Consider the following 17,701-nt stretch of genomic DNA (forward strand, 5'->3'; position numbering starts at 1 on the left):
TTGCACCAAATACTCAAAGATTCCACTACTCATTTTGTCCACATGAACTCTTCCTAATTTGTTTCCATTAACTTCAAATGTGAAAATTACCTCATATGACAAATTTTAAGAATTCTTCACAAATAATCTTCCCCTTCTATGCACTTGAGGCACTTTTGCAGCTGGTACTCAGGTGCAGAGAAGCTGGGATTTCATAAGCAATTTTTTAAAAGACTAACAGACAAAGATATGCATATCAACATCTTTATATTTTATAAGCGTTGCTATTAATGTGGTTAGACTCTCAGCAATCACGTAACAAAAGAGCTTGTTAAGCAACATTATGGTGGATTTTTTTTGGTACAAAGTCAAGAAATTCCAGCTAGAGTTTCACATCAACCTCTATGATCATATACCAAACGCTGCCTATGTAAAGAGATCTTTAAGTGGAAAGGCAAGTTGGCACAGTTGCGGTTGCTGTATACACTATAATTTAGTGCAACTCATATCGACTCATATGTGCGACAATTAGATAATCTCAGTCAGTGCATGCACGTAATGGGCAAAGAAAATAATATACTGCACATAACAAATATTGTATTCCTCAGAGGAGGAAAGCCGGTGGGTCACATTTAAAGTTCAAAGACGTTTTTGAATTATAAGAACCTAATAAAGCAACTGAAAGTTTCTTAAAAGCATGAAATACTGTTATATTTAGATCATTGAAGCAACTGAATAGATTCTTCTTGTAGAGTCACTCAATCTAAACCAGCGATTTTCAGCTTTCCATACAGCAAGCCCCTTTTCCATAGCAGGGCACACCGTCTATCCAACCCCTAATGGAGCCATATGAAGGACAGGGCAATTACAATCTGTTTGTGACTGCCCGCATCCCCCAAGGTAGAGAACCCCTGCTCTAGATCATGCAAAATTTCAGACCAAAAGAGTAACTTTTTCCCAAGAAGAGACTTAGAGCAATCGCATTCCTAAACTACAACTGGAGATTTACTAGCAGGACATTGGACTAAAAGAGAAACACCATGAAAACCAGGATGTATCTTGGTTAAACTTTTGTACACTGCCTACCTTCTCTTATCCAGGTGCCTGTTTTGAGAAACTCATCACACAAGAGTTGGACAAAAAGAACGGTTTTTATTAAAAAAAGACTCACCTTCGCCCAGTACCTGAAGGCAATCACTAGAGGTACAAGAGTTGGTTCTAGTTTTCCAAGAGTAGCCAAATGGTTTGTCGTCAGACAAGCATTTTCATTCCCTGCGCTTACTTTACAAACAAGGCCACTACAATGACAAAGAAACAACCTGAAAATCCTGCAGGTGTTTTAAGGAAAGCCGTATGTCAGATGAAATCTTACAACCTATCACAAAATTGAGGCTATGATGACAGATTTAACAGCCTCAGAGGCTTAACATTACAATGAAAGGAAGCAAACAAAACCAGTTTGACCTGTGTATTTAGTTTTACAATTTAAACATTTCAAGCTTTTACAAGAGCAAAAGCATTTTAAAATTCACAGCAATTCATCACTCACTTTCTGGAGATTTTTTTTAAGCAACTAAATCATTTAGTCAATGAACTAAAACATCACACATTGTCATTTTCTTCCGTGAATCAAAATAATTTCACTGTACCAAACCCCGTTACTAAAACAGTTCATAAACTATTTCCAGAGTGCAGGAAAAAAAATCAGTAATGAAAGACCAAGGAACTGCAAACAACTGGTGATAGATTCTACATCAGTAGCTAGTTACACAATATTTCATGAATCTGAAGTGGTATGTGGTAAGTGGGCAAAACAAAATGCCTCACTCCTTTCCTCATAGCACTAAAGCTATTTAAGCTCCCCTTACATTGTTTTTTAGGTTTCTTTCATTTGGTATTAAATCTGCATCGTCTAGAAGGGAAGAAAGGAAATTTTCTACTTTAGCAATCATCCCCAGTGCAGAGGGGTGCACAGTGAAAAAATAAAAGGTTTTTTTTTATTATTATTTTTATTTATTTATTTTTGTAAAGGGGACTGGGGAAGAGGGGGTTGAGGAAGAAATAACCCTTACCCTCTTATTCTAGGCTAGGAATGACTTGCCCATAAATGTTTGTGTCAAGATCCATGGAACTGTAATAATTTAGTACAGAAATGTTATTTTTTCAGGTGTGGGTATGTGTAATTTTACATTGCTATATGCTATTAGAACACACAAATTGACAACTGAGACCTTTGCTTTTCTCTGCACACCACCACTGGTACTCTAGCATGGAAATCTGCATCAACATCAATAAAAGATTCTGGGGGGGGAAAAAAAAGAAAAAGCCACATTAAGCACATGGTTAATAATATTCTTCGTGTTTAAGGAGAAACTCATGTAGCGCAAGGAGTAGAAATAGATTTTGGGTCTACCAGTCTGGCTCATAAAAGGATCACCTCCAATTAGAAATCTGACTAACTCAAGCACGAAAATAGAAAGTTAAGTCCGGTGGGTCAGTACTATCAGACATTGTGTTAATTTAGATTTTGAAAATATGAAAGGAAAAACGCAGTCCAACTATATAAACTTGCAGTGTTTCCAAACAAGATCACATTATTGTTGGTAGAGGAGGCAGTGACTTAGCAGTTGTGTTAAAGAAAATGCTACAAGGGAGAGAGCGGAAAGAAGAGTAAAACCTCACACACACACACGGTAAAATAGAAAAGGAGCCACCCTCCCTCTCTTTTTCCTTTGTGTATGTTCTACTTAGATTGTAAAGACCCCGTTTTCAGCTGGCTTCAACCCAGTCTTCCCTGATGTGCATAAATTAGGACTGAGTGGCATTTTTTTAGTACCTCAACATGCAGGTGATGAGTTTCCATATACACATTCTATCTTGTGTACGAAACATCAGCACACCAAAAACGTATGTGCAGATGCGTGCACAAAGTTGTATATACATGAAAGGAGGCTAAGATCTGAAAATAGGGCCTTAAGTACTTTGGGACAAAGACTAGTCAGTCCTATTTCAAGTAAGAAGCACCATGCACACTTATGTCGCTAGGTAAATCATCCTCACAAGCTAGCCTGTGGAAAAGAGGGGCATCCCCATTCCTGATGTGAATGAGAACACACAGTTAGAATTTCTACCACTAAAGGACATACTGTAGCTAGTATTTGAACGAAATACTAAAGCAGCTAAATTCTTTAGGCCTTATACAAGTGATGCATTTAGTATCTACCATTATCGATTCAGGGTAAGTCATTTGTTGGAATACACATGACAAGCCTACACTAAACAGCTTGTCTGACGGCATTAGTTCTGTAGCGTTGTTGTAGCCGTGTCAGTCCCAGGATATTTGAGAGACAAGGTAGGTGAGGTAATATCTTTTATTGGACCAACTTCTGTTGATGAGAGACTCTAAGGTATGTAAAGGAGCACACCTTACTCTAGGGAGATTTGCACTACATTATGGGCTAGCAGGGGAATATTACTATCAACCTTTGTTTCTGTGATCCCATCAGCAGTGCTCACAGAAAGAGCTAGGGGATCATTACAGAATGTTACACCTTAGAGCGTTGTGGTTTTAGGCTACCACCACATAATTCTATCCAAGGCACCACTCCTGCAAAGACTGAGGCCCCTGCTTAACTTCATGCACTGTGTAGTCTCATTTACTTCACATGCTTAAGTCTCAGCAAGGTCACTGACCAAGTAAACATAGCAACATAAAAACTCCAACTCTTTTCCCTAGCTGTGAAGGGATTTTGGAATTCAATGTACAAAATGCTCCCTCCTCCAATTAGGTAAGCTTAATACCTTTACTCTTGTACCTGTCAATTTACTAGTGTAGAAGAAGAATGAAACTACACATGGAGACAGACTTACATTATTCTGTAAAAATCAAGTAAGCATTTGAGCTGATGCATCTATTTAAAAAAGGTTTTGCATTCAGTGAAGGAGTATTGTGAGAATGGCCAGGGGTGCTTTTGAAATGAAACTGAAACCAGTGAACAAGTATTTCTTACCACTATTCTTCAGACTTTCTTGTACAAGTAAGAGAACATCTGGTTGAGCCATCTGTGAAATGGAGTCAAATCATAGAAGATTATTATTTAAGCTACTGAAACATTTGAAAAATGTGTTTTTTAATGATGGATTTTTAATACTTCCATATTGAAAAGACAAAGGAGGATCACTGTGACACCTTAGGCAAGTCACAACATCTAAGGCCCAGTTTCCCCATCTGTAAAATGGGTATAAATCTCCTGCTCTGCCTCACAGGGTTGCTGGGAGGTGAGGTTTAACTCATTTGTGTTTGTGAAGTGCTTTGAGTTCATTGGATTGAAGATGCTATTAGCACAGAGTAATACCACTACTTTAACAACAGATTAAGATGATTTTAGTTCAGACGCAGTTAACAATAGCTCCCCTTGGATCGATACATTTTGGTAAATAAAAATCCCATTACCACTTGGCACCTTTGTTATTACTTGCTTAAATGTTACTATAACAGGCAATTCAGCCAATTTTACAACACTAATAATAACCTGCTCACTTACATTGGCTGGAAACTGGACATCAACGTTTATGTCAGATGTTCTGAAACCAAATCTGCTACAGGAGGAGCCGTACAGCCTTAGCGAGCAACCTGCAAAGAAAGCAATTTTTTGTATAAACTCAACATCTTAATCCAAATCCTGGGTTGGAGTGCAGCCACTTTGCAATGCCTTGCCAGCAGATTCTAGTCCTAGAACTGGTGTAGACAGCCATCAGAGGATCACCCCAATTCTGAAGAATCTTTCAGTAGCACAACAGTTCCTACACCTTATCCCTGCTGCTGGCAAAAGGGATTGAGGCCACGCCCAATAGGGCATGGCTTGGGCCTCCTCTAAACCCTGCTGATTCCCAGCCACTGGGTCAGTGGCAGTTGATGTAATTTAGAGCAACCTTCAGGCCAAAATATTGCCACTACGTCACCAAGCAGAACATACTGACAAAAATCAAATTATATTATTGGTAGAACTTGTCAAAATCAGAGATTAAGATTACTCTTGCGGAGAAAAATGCTTTTTCTTTTTCGTATATTTGACCATCAAACCAAATGGCAGAGTTATACCTGGCAATTTTGGGTGCAATAAATCTTCCATCGCTGTTTTAATTTTGAGTCTTTGTTCCAAATCCTCATTATTTAAGCCAAACTCTTGCACTACGTTTTCAATGGCAACACCAATAGCTTGTATCTGGGAAGGTGTTGGTGGAGGCAGGGTAGTCAGCAGTTGTTCTTCTTGCTTTTCCTTCAAGGACAACCACATTTTAACATATTTAAATGACTCTCTTCAGTTGCTTTCATGAGGTAGGGGTAGGTACACACAACCTACCGCCATAAACATTTCTGTGTGCCCATCTATATTACGGAGCTAGTAAGCAGTTTCAAACAGTTGGTGCGTTAGGACACAATTAAGGTCTAGAGAAAGATGACATACAATGATTCTATCTAGATAAAGAGTTTGAGACGTCACGTTAGAGGCTTCGGTAATTTACAAAAATCCATACACCTATATAAAAGGCATAGGCAAACATCCCTTTCTCCTTATAAGGAGTGGTAGAGGATAATGAAGTTGAAGACAAAAGGGAAACCCTGTACGTGCCTTTCAATTCCTTTGGTCTTCTGGGGCAAAGGTGGGGAAGGAGGGCAGGCGCAGCAGAAGTTTCTTTCAGTAATAATAAAATGTCAAACTGCAGTTATGCTGGCAATAGTTTTCAATATATATATAAATATAAAGCTGTTATTTTAATTATTGATATATATTCTCTCATACTGGAGTATCCAACAACCCTTTCATTTTATCTAGGCTATTGTCAAAATGGCAATTACAAATTTTAAATTCATTCTTACCAACTCATTCTAAATCAAGTATATTACAGCTGTCAGAACGCCACTAAATGACATATTAAGAAGAGAGCAGATACAGTTAATGATACCATTACACAACTCATGAACAACAAATGAGGTTAAGTTGTGACAGCTTAAAAAAAAACTTATGACCTGCACAATAATACTGAATTATACATTGAATGAAAGCTCCCTTTAATGATGGTTATTAGGAGATATCAGTAATATCCTAGAGGCAGTCCCGAGTTCACTCTATGCTGGAAAAAAGTCTCAAACTACGTATTTGTTGCTTTTACCAATGTCTATGGACATTGGTAGACATTATATAGAGAAGCACTCTGTATAACACTAGCAGAATATTAAGCATGGTAAGAACAAGGCAAGACTTCAGGGCTAATATAATTGCATCATCATTAGCAGGATAACAAATATAAAGCATGGATTTCTAAAAGTGTCATTAACTCACCTTTATGTTTTTCTTGTGCTTCTTCTCTTTAATGTGCTTATGAGCAAATGTCACTGACTCAATCAAAGCATCACATAATTTGCAGGTATACTTGGCTGTGGGGTAGTTTCGAGGACGCTAAAATTGAGAGAGTTTATTGACTAAGATACAGAAAGATGTTACCTTCATTTCATACATCTGCCACGGTCAGTTAAATTGTCCTAGGAAGTCCAAAAATACACCCTCCAACTTTCCTGGCAACCCGAAGGTTGTCACCTTTATAATTGCTGGTAACCGGACACTCGAGGCCCCGCACCTGCTCTGCCTTTTTCCCAGGGCTCACCCCCTTCTCTGCCTCTTCTCCCCAAGGCCCTTTCAGCATCTTGCTGGATCATCTCAAGGAGCCTACCTGCCTGCAGGTAGGAGGTGGCCCCAGCTGAGCAGAGGCTAGCGTGACCTCGCGCCTCCCCCTGCCCCGTGGTAACCAAACTTTAGGTCTGGGTGCCATTTAGGGTTGCCAGGTCCCCTTTTCGACCAGACTTCCTGGTCGAAAACCGGGCACCTGGCAACCCTAAACAGCACCCGGACACAGACGCCAAAAAACGACTGTCCGGGTAAAACACGAACGAGCGGTAACCCTACCTAACCCCAATCTTAGAGCCGAGCAATTTGAATATTACATAGAGGGACACTTGGAAATTCGAATACTGAACGTAGTCAAAAGCAAAGGTACACTAGTCTTCTTTTTATTCATTTCCAGCCACTGAACACCCATTTTGTTAAAATTTTATGGATTGGATCACTAACAACAGAGCCTTTAGCTGCACAAAGTGGAATTCTTCAGGAAGAGTGCAAACCTTTGATCTTTAATTCATAAATTAAAACCTGTATGTGATAAAATATCCAAATACTGTATATACAAAAAGAGAGTGTTGTCACCTTCTTTAGTCTGTAAATGCAGTCTCTCTTTAATCGCTCTTCAGCCTGCTGCAACCCTAGTAGTTCCTTCACTGACAGCATCGACTCATCTATAACCGGGCTTTCCACATCGTCATCTTGATCATACTCCTCTTTTCCTGTCCTTCTTGATCTCCTTGGTTTCCTATGTTTCTTCATTTCTTAAAGAGTTATCAGAACAAATATACTGTAACATCATTTCAGAGCACACAACAGAATGGAGAGTGAACCCAATGCATTAAATAAAGCAGACAAGATTCTCTACTTGTCACACCATTTCCTTTTCTGACATATGCAAGTCATCTTTTCTGACAATTGCAATACCTCCCACTCCCCGGTGGTGCATATTCATACTGTCTCCTAAGGTATGTTTGTTTTGACTCTTACCGACTACTGGAGAATGACCTCTGAAGTATCAACAAACAGGTTGACCCACAAAAAGTCAGGAACTGGGCTATTTAGAAATTCTTGTTTGATCAACACCGGTTAACGCTAATGGCAACAGGTTCTATGGTCAGTTTAAGACTCACAAGTTCGAAGGGATTAGGATGGGGTGACTTACTATCCCTACAGAATTACTGACACTGGATGATTCCCCACTTCTGAACCGGAATACTTTCAAAATTCCTAGATTAAACTTCAATATTCCAGAGTCCCTAGAAACACGACATGAAGGTTAGCACCCCCTAAACCTAAATTATACCCAGGCAGTAAACAGTAAACAGTGTCAGATCAGGCAGCTACAGGAATATAGCCGACATGGAGATTTTTTTAATCATGTATATAAGACAGTGCACATTTCCCCCCGAAACTCCCGTTCCTTACTCTCACGTAAAGTATAGCCCTCATGTCAAGATACTATGGTAACACTATTTGTTTTATACCCAGAAATGAAAGCTTCTTGCTCTTCTGGTGTCACCCACTCTTCAACTGTACCAGTACATTGGCTCGAGACAATTAAAATAGCAAAGACACAAGACAGTGATCCTTTTTAGCTACTCAGAAGAGGGAAGCAAAGCCTCTTTTTCACCTCAATAAAGTAATCCACTTGTGTAAAAATGGATGTACTTATTTTAATACAACTAAGTCTTGCAAAATAAACAGTATGATACATTTGTTGTGTTTACAGCTAAGCTTGTGGCAGAAGTCTGGGTGTAAATATACTGCCTATGCTTTGTGAGCAGCTTTATCAGCATTTTTGCAACAGTAGTTACGGGTCCAAAGCGTACAAATAAAAAAAACAGGTGATCTTTGGCTCCAGCAGGAATGAGTAAATACTGGCCAGAGTTTCAAATAAGAGCCAGGATTACAGCTCACCTCTAGTTTAGGTACCTATATAAAGTTGCCGGAACAATGGGCTCTTCCAAGTGCTTTTGACAATTCTTTCAAACTCTGAAATCCTTCCACCGGGATCAGATTTTTTCCTCTACCGATTTTTAGAAGCCAACTCCAACAAGCAGAAAGTGAATTCATACTCAGATATTTAGGAAGGTTGCCCTTGAATCCCATCTCTTTCAAGAGGCACTATCAACTATCATATCGTACTTTTTAAAAAAAAACAACAACGTTGCTATAACTTTCAGAGTAGCAGCCGTGTTAGTCTGTATCCGCAAAAAGAACAGGAGTAGCACCTTAGAGACTAACAAATTTAGTTGAGCAGAAGCTTTCACAGGCTACAGCCCTCTTCATCGGATGCATAGAATGGAACATATAGTAAGAAGAGATAGCTATCTATCTATCTATCTATCTATCTACATACACACACATCCACCTTTTCATGTTCTGTGTGTGTGTGTGTGTGTAAGTAGGCACACCAACGGTAGGAGGCTAATTAATTAAGATGCGCTATTATCAGCAGGAGAAAAAAACTTTTGTAGTGATAATCAACGTGGCCCATTTAGACAGTTGACAAGAAGGTGCGAGGATACTTAACATGGGGAAATAGATTCAATATGCGTAACGACCCAGCCACTCCCAGTCTTTATTCAAATCCAAGTTAATGGTATCTAGTTTGCATATTAATTCGAGTTCAGCAGTTTCTCATTGGAGTCTGGTTTTGAAGCTTTTCTGTTGCAAAATTGCCACCTTTAAGTCTGTTACTGAGTGACGAGAGAGGTTGAAGTGTTCTCCTACCGGTTTTTGAATGTTATGATTCCTGATGTCAGATGCGTGTCCATTTATTCTTGTGTGTGGAGACTGTCCAGTTTGGCCAATGTACATGGCAGAGGGGCACTTGATGGTAGATGTGCAGGTGAAGGAGCCCCTGATGGTGTGGCTAATGTGATTAAGTCCTATGATGGCGTCACCAGAATAAATATGTGGACAGAGTTGACATCGGGCTTTGTTGCAAGGATAGTTCCTGAGTTAGTGTTTCATGTTCTCTGTATGTCTGTATATACATATATACACACACACACACCCCCCTTCTTACTATATGTTCCATTCTATACAGCCAATGAAGTGGGCTGTAGCCCGCAAAAGCTTATGCTCAACTAAATTTGTTAGTCTCTAAGGTGTCACAAGTACTCCTGTTCTTTTTAACATTGCTATAAGGATCCCCTAAAATTACGAGCGGTGAAAAAATTCGGATTTTTTTTTTTCAGTTTATTTGGGCATTTGATGGCATTTTGTCTAGTTGGCTGCCCATTTGTGTAGGCCATCCCCAGCAAGAGGAAAAATTAAAATAAACCCAAACAATTGATTGTGAAACCACAAAAATTGACAGGGAGATTCAGCATATATAGTGTCTCAAACTGCTTTTAATGGAAACTATGCAAACGAAATTTCAAGGTGATGAAAGGAATGCCATGTCAGCTTCTGTCTAGCAATTGTCTGATGCTTTTTAACTCCTAAAAATGAAAAAATGCTGGTCTTTGTCCTCTGCAATTCTCTCTCTCCCCAGGAACTTCATCCTTCCTTCAATCTGTTGCAATAGCTGGGAAAGACAAGTCTCTGGTACTTTACTCATCTCTCAACTTCAAAAAAAAAAAAAAAAAAAAAAAAAGATATTCCTCTTCACCAAATAACTCCAGTGCCTTCATCTGCTGTTCATAGCTTTCCTCTCACAGCAGTATAAAAACCACGCATTTCACTGCTGCTCATAGAATGGCTTGACAACTTAGCCCAATGGCTAAGGAGATGTCTCCGCAGCATTTTGGATAGAGCAGAAGCAAACCGCTAGCCCACGTTGACAATCTTGGCCTAGCGGGACTCATATGAGTGTTCTAAAAACTACCTGTGAAGACAGCACTTTCAAGTTGTGGCTCAGGCTGGAGCTTGGGCTCTGAAACCCACCCCGCTCCTTAGGCTTCAGAGCCTGTGAATTCCACAGCAGCTTAGTGGCCAACTTTCTTCTCTTCCCTCTCAAGAAAACAAGCCAGCAGCTTTCTAGCTCCATGCAATCCACTCACCTGGTCAAAATATCTATTCATTCTAATCAAGGGAGTTTTCAAACTCTAGCTCTCTGGGTTCTGACAGGCAGCCGTGAAACTGATCACAGCCCTGTTAGTGTCACTCTTCTATCCCTTGGCAAAGCTACCAGGAACAGAGCCCTCTACCTGCATACTCCGGAAGATAATACTGCATCTCCTTACATCAGGAACTAAAAAAAATTTTAAAAACTTAAAATCCTGCAGAAAGTGATGGGAGAGAGGCCAGAAGACTTTTACACACTGCTGAAAAGCATGTGAATCACAGTTTGAAAATTAACAATAGTTCCATGTACTCTAAGAATTCAGCAATGCGAGATTTGTTTAGAAGCCTCTCAATAAAGAAGTCAAAACTTGGGGAAAAAATCTAACCACCCACATGCCAATAGCAAGTAGGAAATATTCCTGGCAAGCAGGAGGTCTAAACCATCAGTTTCTGCTCAACTTTCAAAAAATAAATTCTTATCCTTTTGGGAGTCCACCTTTACCACCATGCATGTAGCTTTCATGCCACCAGGCAGCGCATAACTGACAAGACTAATGTAAATTTCACTCAGCTGCCATTTAGAGAAAGCTATGACCAGAGGCTGCAAGTAGAACTCAACACCCAAAAGCAGACCCGCACAACCCACCATTGCTGCAGCAGACAAGAGGCTGCAGTAAGGCTAGAGGAGCAGAAACCCCATCTCCACATAGCTGCAGCAAGGCTGGGCAGAGAGTGTGTCTTCTCCCTACCAGCAGCAGGTTAGTGAGGTGTCCTTCAAATTTATCTGGGACCTACCAGCCAGAAGCTGATAGTAAAGAGCGAATGAGCAAACAGCGTCTAGGGATAGTACTCTGCTAGAAGTCCAAAAGTAGCAAAAAGGTAGAGAAGGAAGTCTGACTGGCTTTTCCCCACCTTGACTTACTTGGTGTCACAAGTGAGCTGTAGCTCACGAAAGCTTATGCTCATATAAATTGGTTAGTTGGTTGGTTAGTTGGTTGGTTTTGTGGTCAAATAAATTGGTGCCACAAGTACTCCTTTTCTTTTTGTGAATACAGACTAACACGGCTGTTACTCTGAAATCTATCATACTGACTCTCTAGCTAATGGCAGTAAAACATTTGAGCTCTGCAATAGTCCTGTCGTTATGCTCTTACAGAACTCTGCCTCCCCATGATCAATATAAATGCTCTGATTAACACAATTTGGATATCAAATAAGTGACAATGCATGGAATTCTGCTCCTCCTCATAAGTTAAAACTCATTTTTGTGAGCACTGAAATAGCTGCTTATAAAACAACAATATGCCAAGTAAGTAAAAACTCCTATCATTACTTGGTAGTCTCAACCAATATTGGTTGAGACTAAGTATTTATACAGAGTATAAAAAGCAACTCCTCCCAGGTCCTCACTGGATGATCTTTCTTTTAGTTCTTAAAAACGAAACAAGAAAGCTTACACCACCAAATCTCTCACAATCTGAATAGTCTATCTTCTTATCAGGTGTTCTGAAATGACTGCTTAATGGATAGAAACTCTTTAATACGGTCAGTTGATCTGCATGGCCCCACTTATCTAGTATGTTTAAATTTGAGATACTCGTTCAGTATCAGTCAAGTACAGGAGGAGACACAAATATAAGCTATGAATTTCCATAAGAGGCCACCAAAAGGCTCAGCGTACATCTACACTGCAAAAAAAACCAAAACACAAAACAGTGAGTCTCAAAGCCCAAATCAACTGACTCAGGTTCAAACCATGGAGGTAAAAAGAGAAGTGTAGGCATTCTCGCTTGGCCTGGAACCCGGGTTCTGTGATCCAACGCCTTGCCGGGTTTCGGAGCCCTGGCTCCGGACTGAATGGGAACATCTACACTGCTATTTTTAGCCCCGTAGCAACAGCTCGGGTCAATTGACCCGGGCTCTGAGACTACCTGCTGCAGGATTTCTTTGGCAGTACAGACATACCATTAGCGTCCTAGGTTAAGCTTCAATCTTGAAACCTGGTTCACTTATTCATTACAGGTTGCCATCACTTCAGTTCAATCGGCCGCCATGAGGCAAACAAAAGCCGCTCTAGTAAAAGACAGGCAGTGCTTGAGAAGCTACCAGATGGAACATGGGGAGCCAGAGGTTCCATGGCAGTTGACTGAGTGAAGGATCTGAAGGGATGGGGAGACGTCATAAAAACTTACAAAGGACAACCAAGGGCTGGTCTCCGCCGGAAACTTAGATCGGCGTAGCTACGTCTCTCAGGAGTGTGAAAAATTCCTACCCCTGGGAGACGTGGCTATGCTGAGCTAACCCCCGGAGTAGACAGCGGTAGGTCAACGGAAGAATTCTTCTGTTCACCTAGCTACCGCCTCTCAGGGAGGTGAATTAACAACAGAGCTGTCAGAACCCCTCCCATCGCTGTAGCGAGTGTCTACACTGAAGTGCTATCTCTGTGCCACTGCCACGTTATAAGTGTAGACACAGCTAAAGCGTGCCACAAGGACTCAGAGTCAAAGCCAAGTCTACCTCAGGGTGCACTGTTGTCAACTAGTATTCAAGTTATCTAACTGCAAAGTACCATATTTAAAGCTTTCATACAGGAAACAATTTGTTACAGATCATTTATGCCAGTGGTTCTCAAACACTTTTTTTTTTGGTGACCCCTTTCTAGGGTGACCAGATGTCCTGATTTTTGGGTCTTTTTCTTATATAGGCTCCTATTACCTCCCCCCCCATTCCGATTTGTCACATTTGCTGTCTGGACATCCTACCCCTTTCACACAGCAAGCCTCTGTCTGTGACAACCCCCGCCCCATAAATTTAAAATGGGGGCATTAATTTAATGGGGATCAGGGACGTCAGCCCCACTGAGCTGACAGCTCGCGACCCCCTTGTAGCCACCTTGCGACTCCCTGAGGGGTCACGACCCCCAGTTTGATGCATTTGTTTTATACAAGTATGATTTTCTTGACATATTTGGAAGACCGTTGCGGTAACAGGACATAAGACAAATATCCAATTTAAATGAAAAAACAAAAATACCACCCCTTCTTCCTCTCACACACGACCTCAACAACTCAAAGAATTCTCTTTTAACCTTTTCCGTAGCAATGTTCTGGATCATCCTGATAAATGTCAAATGGCCTTCATTTCTTCTTCACGTCTCATTTTCCTCCATATTTTCAGATCTTTAGTTCTTCCATTACTGTTCCATTTCTCTCTTACTTCCCTTTTTTCCCTTTTTTCTTAATTCCCTTTTTATCAAGCTATTCTAGTTCTCACTCACTAGCACTGCGGCAACGGCACTGCAAATCTTTACATCAAGAAAGTTTAACAAAAGACAACGTCTAGATAGCAGCCCTCAGCATAGTTAAACTTTACAAGGTTTAGCACAAGAAAAAAAACACACACACTCCTCACCCTTTTTGGGGCCGGGCAGGGCAGGGCAGCAGGGGAAGAATAGAGACAAGTCACTCATTCTTGTTCTTTTTAAACAACTAAAACCTTTCTGAGCATGTGGTTTACAGTGTCTCACCATCCAATTTAGTGCTTCTCTACTTGAAGGTCACTACGCTATCAGGATAACACTTTATGCCAAGACTGGTGAATATGTCTCTATAGTGTGGATCTTATTCTTCTCTCCTTACAGAGGAAAAGTTCCTATTCAAATCAGAATAAGCCCCCCCTCCCCCCCACGACAACCTCCTATTTTACACAATACTGTAAGACTTTTACAGTTTTATTTTAAAGTTACAGATTGAAACAAGTATAGAAGTTACCTGCATGAGAAGATAACATATTAAGTTAGCTATTTTCCACGTTGTCTTATTCCCATTTCCTTTTAACTTTTTTTAGCTAACTTACTGAACAAGTTGTAAGTTTACCATGTGGTCTTGCAGCAAGTAATGCCAATTACTTGTGCAATTTCTTCAACAATGCTTAAAGACTGGAGAGATTTATATCAAGTTGTATCTTGGAAAAATGAAAAATATTGAAGTTGCAGACTAGGACATCACACTTGTCGCTATATACTTGTCAAACGTTTATAAAGCGATTAACCTACCAAACCAACAAGATGGTTTCATAGTACGACCAGTTTATAAAAACAATCTTTGGATCACATACTGTTACAATACTGCTTAAAATGCTGCCATTGAGTACAGAGGATACTTTGCAAGATAGAAGTGTTACGGAACAGAAATGGTTTTATTTAATTTTTTGCATTAACAGTGAACCTTAAAGTTGTACTTTCCGGACATATACACAGTAATCGATTTTACTTTAAAAACTATGTAAAAAATGTGTTCATTACCAGAGTTTCCTTTCTGTGTGTCTGACATTTCTTCATTTAAGTCTTTCTGAGGCAGTCTTCTTACATTTCTGCTTCCTGCACTTTCAACCTCATGAAAAGAGTCTTTTCTTGTCCTGTTAAGCACAGGAATCCGAACTGTAGATTTGTACTCTCTCCAGCTGTCTGAATTGCCACGATGGTCATTCGATATCCATTTCTTAATTTGGTCTTTTTGGGTATCATTTATCCTCACCCCTTGGTTGTGACCCATGTTTTTAAAAGAATTTGAGCTATTCAGAATACAATGTGGTCCTTTTCTGGGACTGTTTCCACAGTGAGCTTGTGTTCCCTTTTTCTTCGGAAAGCCTATATCTATTTTTTTGCCAGGTCCGTAATCATCCATGGCGTGGCAGTCCTGTTGTAAAGGGCTCCTCTTCAATTCCTCCTCATCTAAAACTCCCCACTCCTTTTTTCTTTTGGCAAAGCAAGGTTTTGCAGCATCTCCCATTGTAATTGCTGTTCAACGGAATACTTTGCACCTGGAGGGGAAAAAAAAAAAGGAGGTAGTTTCAAATAATCAACTGTTTAACAGCAGATTCAAGAGGAATAAAAACATAACAGGTTTAGGAAATGAGTAACTCATGGTTTTCCTCAGTACACATTGCGTATCTTATCAAGACTAAAGCTGGGCAATTTCTTTCCCGCAGTAAATTACAAATTGGCCAAAATATGAATTTATCAGGGCACCAAAGCTATTTGCCGATATGGAAAATAGTTTTAACCAAAAATTATTTTTTTTGACATGATGAAACATTTTATTTCAACATTCATTTTGAAACAATGGTTTTTTCAATTTGCAATCAAAACTTGTTTGTTTTGACCTATCCACCTTTCCCGCCCCCCCTCCCCTTTGCTTTTGGTGAGAAATCCACAAATAAGATCTATATAACTAAATGTCAAGCATTTACATTTTCTTTTTACTGCATTTCTTTATTCTGTATCAAAGCAATACTACTAATTTAATTTGAAACTGAACTGTGCCTGCCACCATATATATATTTTTTCAGGAAACTGGAACTCAAATTTAAGACAACATTTTGAAGGGCTCAACCCAGGCATGAGTAAACAAAACACGTCACCCATCTGAAAACTATTAGGTTTAGCTATACCAGGACACATGAAGAGGAAGAAAAGGCCAGACGTACAAAGGTATACAGACATCTAAAATTCAAGACAGGCACTTTTGAAAAACCCAATGAGGCACCTAAGGTTATGTCTACACTTCAATAAAAAACCTGCGGCACTAAGTCACAGAGCCTAGGTCAGCTGACTCAGGCTTGCAGGGCTTGAGCAGCAGGGCTAAACATTGCAGTTTCCGTGTTCAGGCTGCAACCTGAGCTCTGAGACGACTCTCCCCCCGGCCTATGCACCGCAATTTTATAGCCTTGCAGGCTGAGCTGCAGGAGCAGCTGTGGCCATGCTGTGGGGCTTTTATCACAGTGAAGATGTACCCTGAGTGAGTTAGCTTCCCAATTGGCAAAAAGAAAAGGAGTACTTGTGGCACCTTAGAGATTAACAAATTGGGACTTACATGACTAACCTGCTGAAGTGCTTTCATAAAGCCTGCTAGGCCCTACACCGGCATCTTTAGGAACCTAAAGACATCTGTACATCTGACCCTAAGTTTTTAATTCTCTCTCTCTCTCATATATTTTATGAAACTTTCTATAAATAAGACTAGGTTATTTTCAAATGAAGTGCTTGAAACCACACAGACATTGCACTTAAAAGGAAGGCATAATAAAGTAGGCCAATGCCTAGATGGGTGTACTGGTACTAAATCCATAATTACACAGTGTTGTGGAGCTCCACAATTGCTACTGGATAAGGGGAGAGTTTTACACCCTTCAAGATAATCTATGGTGGGTGGGGAAAGTTAACAAAGAATCAGCTATGCAGCTATATATTAGTGATCGAACAACACGGTTTATAATTGTCCCGGAAAAACCCAACTACGCACTCAACAACAAGGGAAGGTTATGAAATGCACCACGCACACAGGGAGGAAGCTCAGAGTCAAAGCACAGGACGGGATCTGCCCACGAGGCTGAGCTGTCAAACCGCCGCTGCTCCCTGGCAGGGTGCGCCAGCCTTTGGGTTTCCTCTCCGCCCCCGCCGGACCTCACGGGCTCCAGCAAGGACAGGGGACACGCCAGCCCCGCTCGCACCGGGCGGCCCTGTCCCAGACACTCGCGCTGCGAACTGCCGACCCCGCGAGGCCGCCAGACCAGGCCGGCAGCGAGGGGGGCCCGCGGCCCCGGGGGAGCCGGTCCCCGCAGCGCTCAGGAACTCAGGGGCCCGGCCCCTCCTCCCGTGTCTGCCCCGGCACGGGGTTCCCCGGAGACTCCCAGGAGCCGCGGGGCAGCGAGACAGGCCGGGCGGCAGGTGGTGGGGGGAGGGGGGAGTAGGAACATTGGACTCGGGGGGTGGGGGACGCAGCTCCCCAGTCACCGCGGGGGGGGGGGAGGTGTCAGGCTCGCGCGCCCGGAAGCCCAACGGTCGTGGGAAGGGCTCGGGGGAGGCCTCCGCCGCCGCGGCCCCGGGAAGGACACTCACCCTCGGCCCTTCCGGTTATTGCTCCCTCTTCATTGTGCCGACTCGAGGCGGAAGCGCCTGAAGCCCTGCACAAACCCGTCCGGACTGCCCTTCCGGAAACCCTCCCCCATTCCGTCATCGCGCACCTTCC

General features: G+C 41.3%; 1 protein-coding gene across 4 annotated transcripts in view; it reads right to left on the reverse strand.

The window, feature by feature from the left end:
- LOC140911615 (terminal uridylyltransferase 7) overlaps window positions 1-17,696 on the reverse strand; it is a 54,274-nt gene extending 36,578 nt beyond the window's left edge. For 2 of the 4 annotated variants that reach the window (XR_013635833.1, XM_073345009.2), the window contains exons 1-9: window positions 17,572-17,696; window positions 14,977-15,494; window positions 7,242-7,420; window positions 6,324-6,440; window positions 5,081-5,258; window positions 4,524-4,612; window positions 3,990-4,041; window positions 2,211-2,280; window positions 1,151-1,277 (exon numbers count right to left, since the gene is read on the reverse strand). Coding sequence is in view for 3 of the 4 variants with exons in the window: in XM_073345009.2 (XP_073201110.2) it covers window positions 1,151-1,277; window positions 2,211-2,280; window positions 3,990-4,041; window positions 4,524-4,612; window positions 5,081-5,258; window positions 6,324-6,440; window positions 7,242-7,420; window positions 14,977-15,463 (1,299 nt within the window). In the remaining variant the exon portion in view is untranslated. The other 2 variants (XM_073345006.2, XM_073345010.2) reach the window with 2 other exon arrangements.
- Window positions 17,697-17,701: the final 5 nt, after the last annotated feature.

This window comes from Lepidochelys kempii, chromosome 5, assembly GCF_965140285.1.
Source record: "Lepidochelys kempii isolate rLepKem1 chromosome 5, rLepKem1.hap1, whole genome shotgun sequence".
Taxonomy (NCBI): domain Eukaryota; kingdom Metazoa; phylum Chordata; order Testudines; family Cheloniidae; genus Lepidochelys; species Lepidochelys kempii.